Source organism: Embiotoca jacksoni, unplaced genomic scaffold, assembly GCF_022577435.1.
Source record: "Embiotoca jacksoni isolate LCO1_2020_lvr unplaced genomic scaffold, fEmbJac1.0.p SCAF_2, whole genome shotgun sequence".
NCBI classification, from domain to species: domain Eukaryota; kingdom Metazoa; phylum Chordata; class Actinopteri; family Embiotocidae; genus Embiotoca; species Embiotoca jacksoni.
The window spans coordinates 21,703,717-21,715,214 of record NW_027185340.1 but is presented as its reverse complement, the minus strand read 5'-3'; the positions used below and the strand labels follow the sequence as shown (position 1 = coordinate 21,715,214).

Sequence of the window (11,498 nt, the reverse complement as noted above, 5' to 3'; positions counted from 1 at the left end):
GGGAGTCTGGGGACTCTGGCACACTCTGCATTGTCAGCCTGGCAGGTATGGCTTTGTATTTGAACCTGGCTCTGTCTGTTACATTCAGCACCACCCGACTCAAATGCCACAAATACCTGTGAAACTCAGACATATTTATTTAGTTTTATAGCTTTGCCTTTTAATAAGTCATCACAAGGTCAAATGGAAAACATGACTTTCTGACTCTGGGTGGTAATTACTGCAGTATCAGCAATAGTCTACTATAGCTACGGTTCCAATATTCAATCCGGTAAACTGTTTTCAGATATCAAACTGTTTCAGATTATTTTCATCTTCTTTTAACTTTCTTTAAACCAGGAAGTGCTATAATAGACTACATTTGAATTTTTCATCAGAACTTTATATGTACTGTTTTCAAAACCTCAAAAAAAGGAAATGACTCATTGTTTGACTTGTTTTTTTCTTCTCTTCCAGGTGTCATACAAATTGTGAACCCTAGTCGATGGATTTATTACCTTTAATACAAGAATATTTTAGTAAGTTTCTCCTCTGATCGTGGTGTGTGTGCTGAATTTGTTGTATGATTAGTGTTTGTTTGGAGTCTAAAATGTCCCACCTCAATCAAACCATATTTATCACCTGTTGTTCTCATAAGAGGGAGGAATATCTGTATGTAAATCTTACTTTGACACTAAAATATAGTTTGAAAAGACAGTTTAAATGGATTCATATTATAGCTGTGTCATCAAGTAACACGTGTAGTGCTCAGATTAGTCAATTAACAGAATCTGAAACATTTTTACATGATTATTCAAGTCATATATGAAGCGAATTTGTCAAAACTTTTAGTTTTAGCTCTTTAAATGTGACAATGTGCTCATTTTCTCAGTTTTATTTCAGTTCTATATATATATATATATTTGGGATCTGGACCATTTCAGCAGAACAATCTTTTGGTAGAAATCAGTTTGGACCCTGAGAAATTTTAAATGCAATTTTTCTGACATTTTAAAGTAAAATAATTTCAAAAATCCAAGACAAATTCTAAAGATGAATTAATATAGGCAATAACTGTTTTCGTATCCAAAATTAAATCTCCATTTTTAGAGTTTTTGGAAGTTTATATCTCGCCAGAATGCCACAATTATATTATTATCATTCATAATTACAGTAAAAAAAACTTCTATTGGACCCCCGTGCCTTTAGTGTTATAGCTGACAGAGAGAGATGAAGGGAGGGTGGTGTGTGTGTCACTATGTGTGAGTGAGTGAGTGAGTGAGTGAGTGAGTGAGTGAGTGAGAGTGTGTGTGTGTGTGTGTGTGTGTGTGTGTGTGCGTGTGTGTGTGTGTGTGCGTGCGTGCGTGCGTGCGTGCGTGCGTGCGTGCCATACCAGAGCCCCATCTCTGCTAAATGCTGTTTTCGAACATTATAATGTTGATCTCAGCACATGCCTGCTGGGCAGTGGAGCGAGCAGGTGAGAGAGAGAGACAGGCCTGACACACACACACAGAGAAAGAAAGGCAGTGAAGCAGGGTTCAGTCACACAGGTGGCCCATACAGTACGGGAGCTGCTAAAAAGCGACTGTGTTCGGAGCCGATGCCGGGTTTCGATTCGTTATCGATATCCGACGTCGATACGCGGCAGATTTCTACAGAGTTGTTCAGGTGTTTTATGAAAAAGATAAATATGTCGGACTCGAGTCGACGCTTCCCCTCTCAGCCACGTCCTTGTGTCTTCTTGCGTGTTTGTGTGTGCCGAGTGTTTAACCTCGGGGTAAGGCCTTACCCTCTGCACTGACAAATGTCGAGTACTTTTCGTGAACATTCCTTTAACTCTCCGTCACACTCTCCCTGTCTGTTTCTCCTCTTTTTGTTTTGTGGTTGCCTCCCTGTGTGTCCCCTCCAGCCTGTACTTTCTCCATAGGCTAGAAATCTTGAAGGATGGGCGACTGGAGCTTTCTGGGACGGCTGCTGGAGAACGCTCAGGAGCACTCAACGGTCATCGGCAAAGTCTGGCTGACTGTCCTCTTCATCTTCAGGATACTGGTGCTGGGGGCGGCGGCCGAAGAGGTATGGGGCGACGAGCAGTCCGACTTCACCTGTAACACCCAGCAGCCCGGTTGCGAGAATGTCTGCTACGACGAGGCCTTCCCCATCTCGCACATCCGCTTCTGGGTGCTGCAGATTATCTTCGTGTCCACGCCGACCCTCATCTACCTGGGCCACGTGCTGCACATCGTCCGCATGGAGGAGAAGCGGAAAGAGAAGGAGGAGGAGTTGCGCAAAGCAAACAGGTTCCAAGAGGAGAAGGAACTCCTTTATAGAAACGGTGGCAATGGCGGAGGAGGAGGAGGAGGCGGCAAGAAGGAGAAGCCGCCAATCAGGGACGAACATGGCAAAATCCGTATCAGAGGCGCGTTGCTGCGTACCTATGTGTTCAACATTATTTTCAAGACCCTGTTTGAAGTGGGATTCATTTTGGGCCAGTATTTCCTCTACGGCTTCCAGCTGAGGCCCCTGTACAAGTGTGCACGTTGGCCCTGCCCCAACACCGTTGACTGCTTCATATCGAGGCCCACTGAAAAGACCATTTTTATTATATTTATGCTTGTGGTGGCTTGCGTGTCTCTTTTGCTGAATTTGTTAGAGATCTATCACCTTGGATGGAAGAAAGTTAAACAGGGCATGAGGAATGAGTTTGCCCCCGACCACGAGTCGATGCGCCACGTCAACATTGCGGAGCCCGACTGTTTGGCCTCGGCCCCCAGAACTGCCCCATCCAGCCTCAGCTACCCTCCCAACTACACGGATGTGACGGCGGGCAGCGGGGCGTTCCTGCCGCCCATGGGGCCGGCGGCCGTGCCCTCGGCGGCAGAGTTCAAGATGGACGACCTTCAGCATGAGGAGTCCGTCCGCCAGCCCTCCCCCTCGTCCCACTACTACATCAGCAACAACAACAACCACAGGCTGGCCACGCAGCAGAACTGGGCCAACCTGGCCACCGAGCAGCAGACTCGGGAGATGAAGGCCACCTCCCCCTCCCCCTCCTCCTCTTCCTCCACCAGCAACGACAACGAGCAGCAGCAGCAGCCCGTCGACGCTGCGCTGCTCCTTCCCGCCAATAACACCAACATCACCAACTCAACCGCCAACACCGCCTCCAGCGGCAGCAGCGCCGCCTCCAACACGGGCAGCTGGGGCGGGGGGAAGAGCGAGCACGAGGAGGGCCACGTCACCACCACCACAGTGGAGATGCACGAGCCTCCAGTGACGGTCAGCACAGACCCTCGGCGACTCAGTCGGGCCAGCAAGAGCAGCAGCATCAGGGCCCGGCCGAGCGACCTGGCTGTCTGAATCCACTGTCGCCTAAACCCTACTTGACCAACGCCCCGCTTCCCCCGACCCCACCCTCGAAACAGTGATTCTCCAATTTAAAAAAAAAAAATCACACACTTGCGAGAAAGCAAAAAACAAAAAAACAAAAAATACTAAAAACAAAAGAAGGCAAAGCGACAGGAGACGGGGAAGCAGAGTAGCACAAAATGTGAAATGAGTCGATCAGCTGCAGTCGATGATTCAGTGCAATCGGTGAGTTGCGGGGGAACCCAGGTTCTGTTTTTGTTTTGGACGGTCTGAAATGTGATCATGCAGTTCTACAAAGTCAGACAGCTCCGCTAACAGCAGTGGACGAAGCGAAGGACGTTGTGATGTCGTAGTTTTACATCATAATGGACACATCTCACCAATGTGTTCGGCTCGGGGGGAACATCTCATGGTGTTTTTCCTTCTTTTTGTTGAGCCTGAAGGATTAATTATTATTAATGAAAGTGGTTATTTGTCCGAACATGACTGAATATTTGTTATTTTATCTGCAGGAAGCACAGGTAGCTGGCATTGTTGTACAGACTGGATATTCAGGTGTGGCCAAACAACTTCATCATTTTTATCTGGTTCAACAGTTGGCAGCACAAACACGGTGTGTTGTCAACAGCTTGTTCCAGTGTTTGACCTTTGACCTTAAAGGTCTTTTGATGCAGCACTTATGAATTTTACTGAACAAATAATTCACGAACAAACATTTCGTCTTGTGTTCCTTGTAGTTGTGCACGCCGACATGTGTCGCCCGGCTACTCATCCGATTGACTGACAAAGTTGGCGAGCTTGGTTTTACCCATGATCCATTGCAGCGCTTCCTGCAATGATAATAAATAATAGGAAAGAACTGATGTGATACTCCCAGAAGTCTCAGAATAAACAGATAGAGGTTGCAGGATATGGGTCAAAACTGCTGGTTGAAGTCATCCCTACAATACCCAGGATGCACCTGTTTTTTTTTTCTAAACACCAGATTGTCAGTTACACAGAGATCAAATGGAGGAAAACGCCTGCCTCTGTCAGCGTTGCCTTCAGTCAACATATCTGAAAATAGAAATGCTCTCCACGAACTGCACAAATGACAAAGACATCGCCTCCAGAGATTCTTGAAAATATACACGGCAGCCCCAAAAAACAATATTCTGCTCGTTCATTGAGACAAACAACCTCTCGATGCTCCGTGGTTCGACTTGAAACTATTCTTTTAGTTAGTTGGCAGATATTTCTCCCCTTCAACCCCCTTTTTAATTCCCTCTCCTAAAGATCGAGAGCAACTTTAGGAGTTAAATTATTTTCACTGTCACGCATTTCATGTGCTTCTTTATTGGTTTTATTCTGAAAAGTGCTATTTTTTTAAACCTGAATTGAATTTTACTCATAAATTGCATACTTGTAGAAGTCAGTTTGTGAAACATCTACGATAAAAACAAAACAAATGAAAGACAAAACGACCGGCGTTTGCGCGCGTCCAAACGCCGCGGTGCGGTCGGCCTCGACTGCCTCTACTTTGTTGTGTTCATCTTGATTATTAGAGACATTTAGAAAAAAAACAGACTTTGAACTGAACTCATCAGCAGCCCGCGGTCCTCTGTCTCTGTTGTGTCACTGTGTTGTTTAGTTCAATCAGAATCACAGGCACTCGAAAGGTTTTTTAACTTTACATCAACCTTAATCTACTGTATGATCCTGTCAGTAGGTACACAGGAACAATCTGCATTGGACACATTGCACTTGCAGAGCATAACAACACCACTAAGTACTAATATGTTTGTGCACACTATTTTATAGGAAGGATCCTTTTCCAGCAGTTCATGTGCAGATTAATACACTGGAGTAAGAGCAGTGTAAAGTGATGTTTTTTTCAGGGTGGTGGGGGGGGTTACAAACTGATGTATGGTGTAACTGTGCCCATATAAGTCTAATGTTTCATACTGTATCTCACTACAGTTCCTTAAAGTGCGAACACAGACAGGAGAACATGCACCCGCAGAACCACAAAGGTAAAACGCAACCTTTCCCCCCCGAATCCATGTTCCTTGTTCAAACTGACAAAAAAAAAAAAATCGTTGTTCTCTGCATTTGTTCTTGATTCCTAAAGTTTACATTTTGGTAGTTGATAAAGATTTGCACATTTAGGAAAGAAAAATTGCTGTTCTACAATGCTAATATTGGTAGTAGTAGAGGGAGAGGGAGAGAGAGAGAGAGAGAGAGCGTGACGCCAAACTGCCGATGATCCTCAAAGGAAAAGAAATGTCTTAAAACCCAAACGCAGCGGCTCTTCACAGGAAAGGCAGTGTTAAAAACATTTTAATGTTATTTATCTCAAGCTCAAATAATGACAAGTTTGGTAAAAAAAAAAACAAAAAAAAAACAGTTGGGGTACTTTTCTGTTCGTTCACTCAGTGTGTTCTCGCAGACCCGTCGGGACTCTGCTGAGACGTCACATCAGACGACTCCACCGTCGAGACAATCATAGCTGGGTAGCTGGTCCTTCCCTGACCCCGCGCACCAAGCCCTGACAGGATGTTGTGTTCAGAAAACCCGTCGTCCCCGTTGACTCCCTCGAACTCTCTCCTCTTACGTTTCATGCAGAGCATGATTTCTCTGGCTCGTCAGGGAGTAGGAACCATCTCACAATGCTCACAACAGCAAGCTGTTCTCGATGCTGTCTTAAAACAAGAGAAGTGCCTTGTGTATGAATGATTCTTTTGTAAGAACAAGTTGATGTAAATGTTCATTTACCTCAAATGTTTACAAAACTGTTACTAAATAAATTTTTTGTACCATATTTGTTGTTCGTGCTTTCACTTTCGCTTTGCAGTGAATGAAATTCATCAACCTCACATGAATCGAGAGCAGAGCTGCACTGAGCCCTGACTTTAGCCAACGGTAACCTGGGTTCATAGATAAGCATTACATTTTAGGCCTTTGTATTGGAAAGACTTGGTCTGTGTAAAAACTTTCAAACATGTCCTTGTTCCTAAAAGACATGCAGCTTGAATTGCAGTTTGCATGTGAAGACTTTGTGACTTAACTCGGACCTGTCCATAAAAAACAGACATTCTTCTGTTATCGACAGTGTTTGACTCAAACATTTTGAGGTTCAGCAACACAACTCACCCATGAATGGAGTGATGACTGAGACTGATGACTGATGACTTTTCGTTTAAGACCAACACCTGACCACTCGTGTCTGCTTTTGATAATGTACCGATGTTACGTCCAGACCTGCGAGCACGATTTTTCTGAAAGTAAAAAATCAGAGGACCATTTTTGTTACTTTATGTCACATGAGGTTGTGAATATCTGCTTGTTGTGATTCAAGCACCAGAGACAGTACACTATCTTTAAAATTATTACTTACATTCTTGGAGAATACGTTTTTCTTCTCATAATAGTACAAAGGGCAAATGAACTGCCTGTGTGTTTGACTTCAGTTTGTTGGTAATGGTGTGAATGTTAAGGCTTCTTGTTAATTCACCCCATTAGATGTTTATTCAGTTGTTAAACTTCCAGGATCTTTACGTATCCCCCATTTTCTAGATCTAGAGGACAAAACTCATCTCAGAAGAAACAGAATAAGTTGATTATTTGCTGTCTGATAACAAAGAAAACTTGCAGGTTTCAGGAGTGGAAACACATACCCAAAGAAAACTTCAAACAATGTAGAAAACACAGCAATGAGTCAGAAGTTCAGCATTTTAGCTACAAAAACTTCTGAAAGTTTGTATCTTTCCATCTTTAAACTCTGAGATGTAATAACAGCAGAGAGACAATAAGTAAAACTCACTAGGTCGACATTTTCTAAAGTTCAGGATGAAAAGTAAAACTAATAATCCAAATATATCCTAATGTCACCTTTATAAATAGTAGCTGGACAAAAAGAAAAAACAATTTAAGGTCCACCTACTTGCTTTTTCCAAAGATTTCCGTCGCATCTCATCAGTGGATGGAGTCGGCTCAGTTGTCATGGAGACCGTAAACTCCTTTCTGATGTGTTATATTTTTCTCAGTTTTCTGCTGATTAATCATTTAATTTTAATTGGACGTTAATGTAAAAGCCTATACATGATAATAAGTCTTAACTTTTTTATTTCCCATACCGCCCTCCTCTTGTTTGTTCTTCTCTGACCATCGACCTCCTCCTCACTCCCTCGCTCCACATTCCAGCAGCAAATATTAAAATGTGACGCTGAGTCAGACCCGCTTCAAAACCACATCAAGAAATAATTAAAATAAAACGGGCGTGTCAGACTTGCACCTGAGTCAAACTTCTATCACCAGCACATTCTGCACGGTTACAAGAACGGAGAATTAACAACACTGTGTATTACATGGTAGAGATGGGTGAAAGCTGCAGCTGCCGAGAAGTTCATTTTGATCTTTGAGTATAGTTGGTATCAACAAAGCGTCAACCGAAAAAGGCGCTCGTAAAAAGAAAAATAAATATGGTCTAACAAAATGTATACTTCAAAGGTTTATGTGCCAACACACAGGAATGCACATTTTAGTAAATTCACTCTTTCACTTCTGTTCGAGTGAGATCAGACGACTGAAGTCAATCTCATGCCTGCGGGTCAATGCAATAAGTTCAAAGCAAGACGAGACTAAACAGTATGATTATCCTACAGGTATCCCTTGGATTTTTCACAATAAGAGGCCACTTAAATGTGCAGTATTATTTTGATTTTGATTTATTTTTATAGTATCAGTCACAATTTCACATGTGGCTACAGATATGTAGGTTTTCATGTGGGGACGGGGGGCACCAAACTTGTATCTGGTCTGATCACCATTCGCGTCATGCAGTGCGACAACATCTCGTGCTGTTCTGCTGCTGTTCATGCTGCTCTTCTCCTTTGTTGTATTTTTCATTTCATGATGCGCCAAATGTTTTAAATTGGAGACAGGTCTGGACTGCAGGTAGCTCAGTTTAGCTTCCGGACTATTAGAGAGCCATGCAGTAGAAATACGTGAAGAATGTAGTTTGACATTGTTTTGCTGAAATAAGCAAAGCCTTCCCTGAAAGAGATGTTGTCTGGATGGCAGCACACGTTGCTCAAAACCTGTATATATCGTTCAGCATTAATAGTTCCTTACCAGATGTGTGAGCTACCCATGCAATGTGCAATAATGCATCCCTGTACCATCACGGATGCTGCCTTTTCAACCGAGCACTGATAACAAGCTGGATGGTCCCTCTTCTCTTTAGCCCGGAGGATGCAGCGTTCATGATCTGTGATTTACAAAAAGAATCTTGAAGCACAATCAAATTGCTTGGTTCTGTACAGGTCATTGTGTCTTCATCCTTTACACGGTTAATAAGCCTCAAACCGTTTTTTTCTTTATCCTCGTCTGATTGATCTGCGAGTTAGAAAATGACAAGAGGATTACTCGTGCGGATATTTGGCAGTGAGTTGAACAGCAGAGTACAGTACATGAGTGCTGGGCTCTTGGGTCCAGTGGCTGCAGAGTGATGGGAGATAGTTCAACTGTTGGCACGACTGACTGGAGGCCTCAACCTGTCACTCAGCTTTGTTTCCACTGCACAGTCCAACAGGGACATTTTACAGACGTATTCATTTGACTAATGTTCGTCCTGCTTTTGTTTCCGATATTCTGTTATCAAATTTTTTTTTTTTTTTAACATATTTTCCAGAAAGATTTTTGTAATTTAGTACAAATTATATTGAAAGTATGTCCCTAGTTAAAACAAATAACATTAAGGACTTCATCAGATCAAGCTGAATTGCATTAATTTAAAAAAGAATGTAAAAATATAACATGTTGGTCTCTGCAGAATATAAATACACAAAGTCCGATGGTCATGAAAGTGGTTTATTATCCAGTTTGAAACCTGTTGCCCTGTAAAGCCCCACTTGGCCCTGTAGTGGAAAAGTGACTTCTAGAGAAAGTCACCAGTCTGCAGGTCAGAGCAGACAGGAGGCTATATTTAGCCTTTAATCACCTAACAAATTCACACTCAGCCCACAGCACAAATACCTCAGGCCCTCTTTATGTATATCAGGAGTGTGATGAATTTGTTTCTGGGAGGGCCGACCACTGGCTCATTGGAGGACGTTGGGTTTGTTTGACAGAAACATTTCTCACTTTGTACCAGAACAATTGTCTGGCTGTATTTTTTTTTTATGACTATATCACAAAAACTTAACATTACTTACAGAAAACTGCCAATAAAGAGGTCATCAAAACTAAGGTCATATACTGAAATAATCCTATGCATACCGTATGTATGTTAAAAAAAAATTAAAAAAATCTTCCAGGTAAACATTTTCTGGAAAGATTTTCCGTTGCATGATGATCTCAACACTGTTTCAACCGTAGATTATTTACACTGCATGATACAAATGTTAAAAAGATAGAATTAGCTATCAGTGGGAATAAAACCCAGGTTCCCATGGCGATTATTGCCACCAACAGACCTGATAGATGTATAGAGGTAGTCTACATTTTTTATGTCTATCCAACTTCGAAAATAAAAACACGTTAGACAATACAGGTTACAGGTCAGGCCTTCTGCATGAGGGACTAAACCAAGTTTCATTTGAATACAGTCAGCAACGAGGGAGGTCGAATTGGAAATCCTCTTTAGGATTATGCGGGATTGTATTAGTAGCTGCCTGTCCAGTGTCTGTCCTGCACTGTTGACTTTTGAAAACAAGAGCCAATCAAAATGTGGGACATCTACTCAGTAAGTGGGACACAGGACAATGCTTGCAGTCTTGGATAAATTGGGACACCTGGTCACATACAGATGTGAGATGATTAACAGCACATTGGTGATTTAAGAGTTGAGGCGGTCCCAGAGAGGAAGTAAAAAGACGGTTAGCGGTGTGAGAGACAGTCTGGAAGAAGCTTGTGTCCCTTTTCCCACGAACAGTCTACATTCTCAGAAGAGGACAGTAGAATTTAATCAGTGAAGAAAGCTAAGAACAGTCAAATTTAAATATGATAAACAACAACAAAAAAACAATCAGTCCACCTACTCTGTGTGTCATTACAATGTACACATCTTCACAGTTCAGTTATGTTACAGGATCCCATGCGGAGGATATTATGACCTCAGTGTTCATAAATGTAACTACTGTCCAGGCTTTTTTTGGATTCAGCATCTACCGGCTTTTAAAAGAAAATCCAATCAGCATCAATGCAAACAGATCTGAAAACTTTTTGAAATTTAAGCAGCTACTTTTTAAAATAAATCATTAAAGGTCTGATCACTTTGTGTTGCAGGCAGGTAAACGCTGTGAAAAGCTGTTGTTTCAGCATGACTTGACAAAAGAAAACGCAAAAATTCAAAATAAGATTAAAAAAAAAGAATCTCATCCAGTCAATTATCCGTGATATACTGTAATGCAGTTCATTTAAATATGTCTGCCTTTGAGTCCGTTAATGCTGTAAATGATGTAATGTTGCACCGTTGGTAGTGTGCGGTGATGTGGGTTGGCTTGTTTTGGCTGTCTGTCCACACAAAGAGGGAGGGGAGGTCAGCTCTGCGGGGACACCTGCAGGTCAGGCAAGGGTATGGACACAATACCCACAATGCACCTGGCTGAGTCCACCTAAAGAGGTGACAACTTTCAATTCTGTCCACATATTCAGTCTTTTTAGGAAATAATTGGGGCTTTTCATACCAGGGATACTAGTCTCTAGCATTTATGTGATGTTTTCATCTCTGTATCTAAATATTCCTGAATGTTTATGTAAAAGTTATGTCTATCTCTTAAGCATTTTTCACTTTTGCAAGTAACAAAATCTGCTATAAATCCTGGCTTCAACTCCAGTAATGATCTCCACACTGTGTAAAAGATGTCTCTGGCTGCAGAAGGACAACCGAGTAAAATACAGGATCAAATGGGATTTTATTTGTCTTCAACAACGGGCAACAACGCTCAAATCCCCTGTGTGATAAACTGTACTTGTGTTTTTGAGTTTGATGTTGGTTGACCTCCTGTTTCTCTTCTTCTGCTTGGTAAAGTGAAAATGCTATGATGAAATCAAAGTGAAACAAAGGAGAGCAGCATCTCTTCACTTCGCTCTAAATCACAGCGACCTTATGATGCCAGGAGCTGGAAACAGATCAAAGTTTGCTTCAGGTTTTACTGTGATGTTTTCTTGAT

General features: G+C 42.2%; 1 protein-coding gene across 1 annotated transcript; it reads left to right on the top strand.

Moving 5' to 3' along the window:
• Positions 1–1,923: 1,923 nt before the first annotated feature.
• On the top strand, positions 1,924–3,336 carry LOC138200776 (gap junction alpha-3 protein-like). Its single transcript, XM_069153659.1, has one exon. The coding sequence runs from the start codon at positions 1,924–1,926 to the stop codon at positions 3,334–3,336; it is 1,413 nt and encodes a 470-aa protein (XP_069009760.1).
• Positions 3,337–11,498: the final 8,162 nt, after the last annotated feature.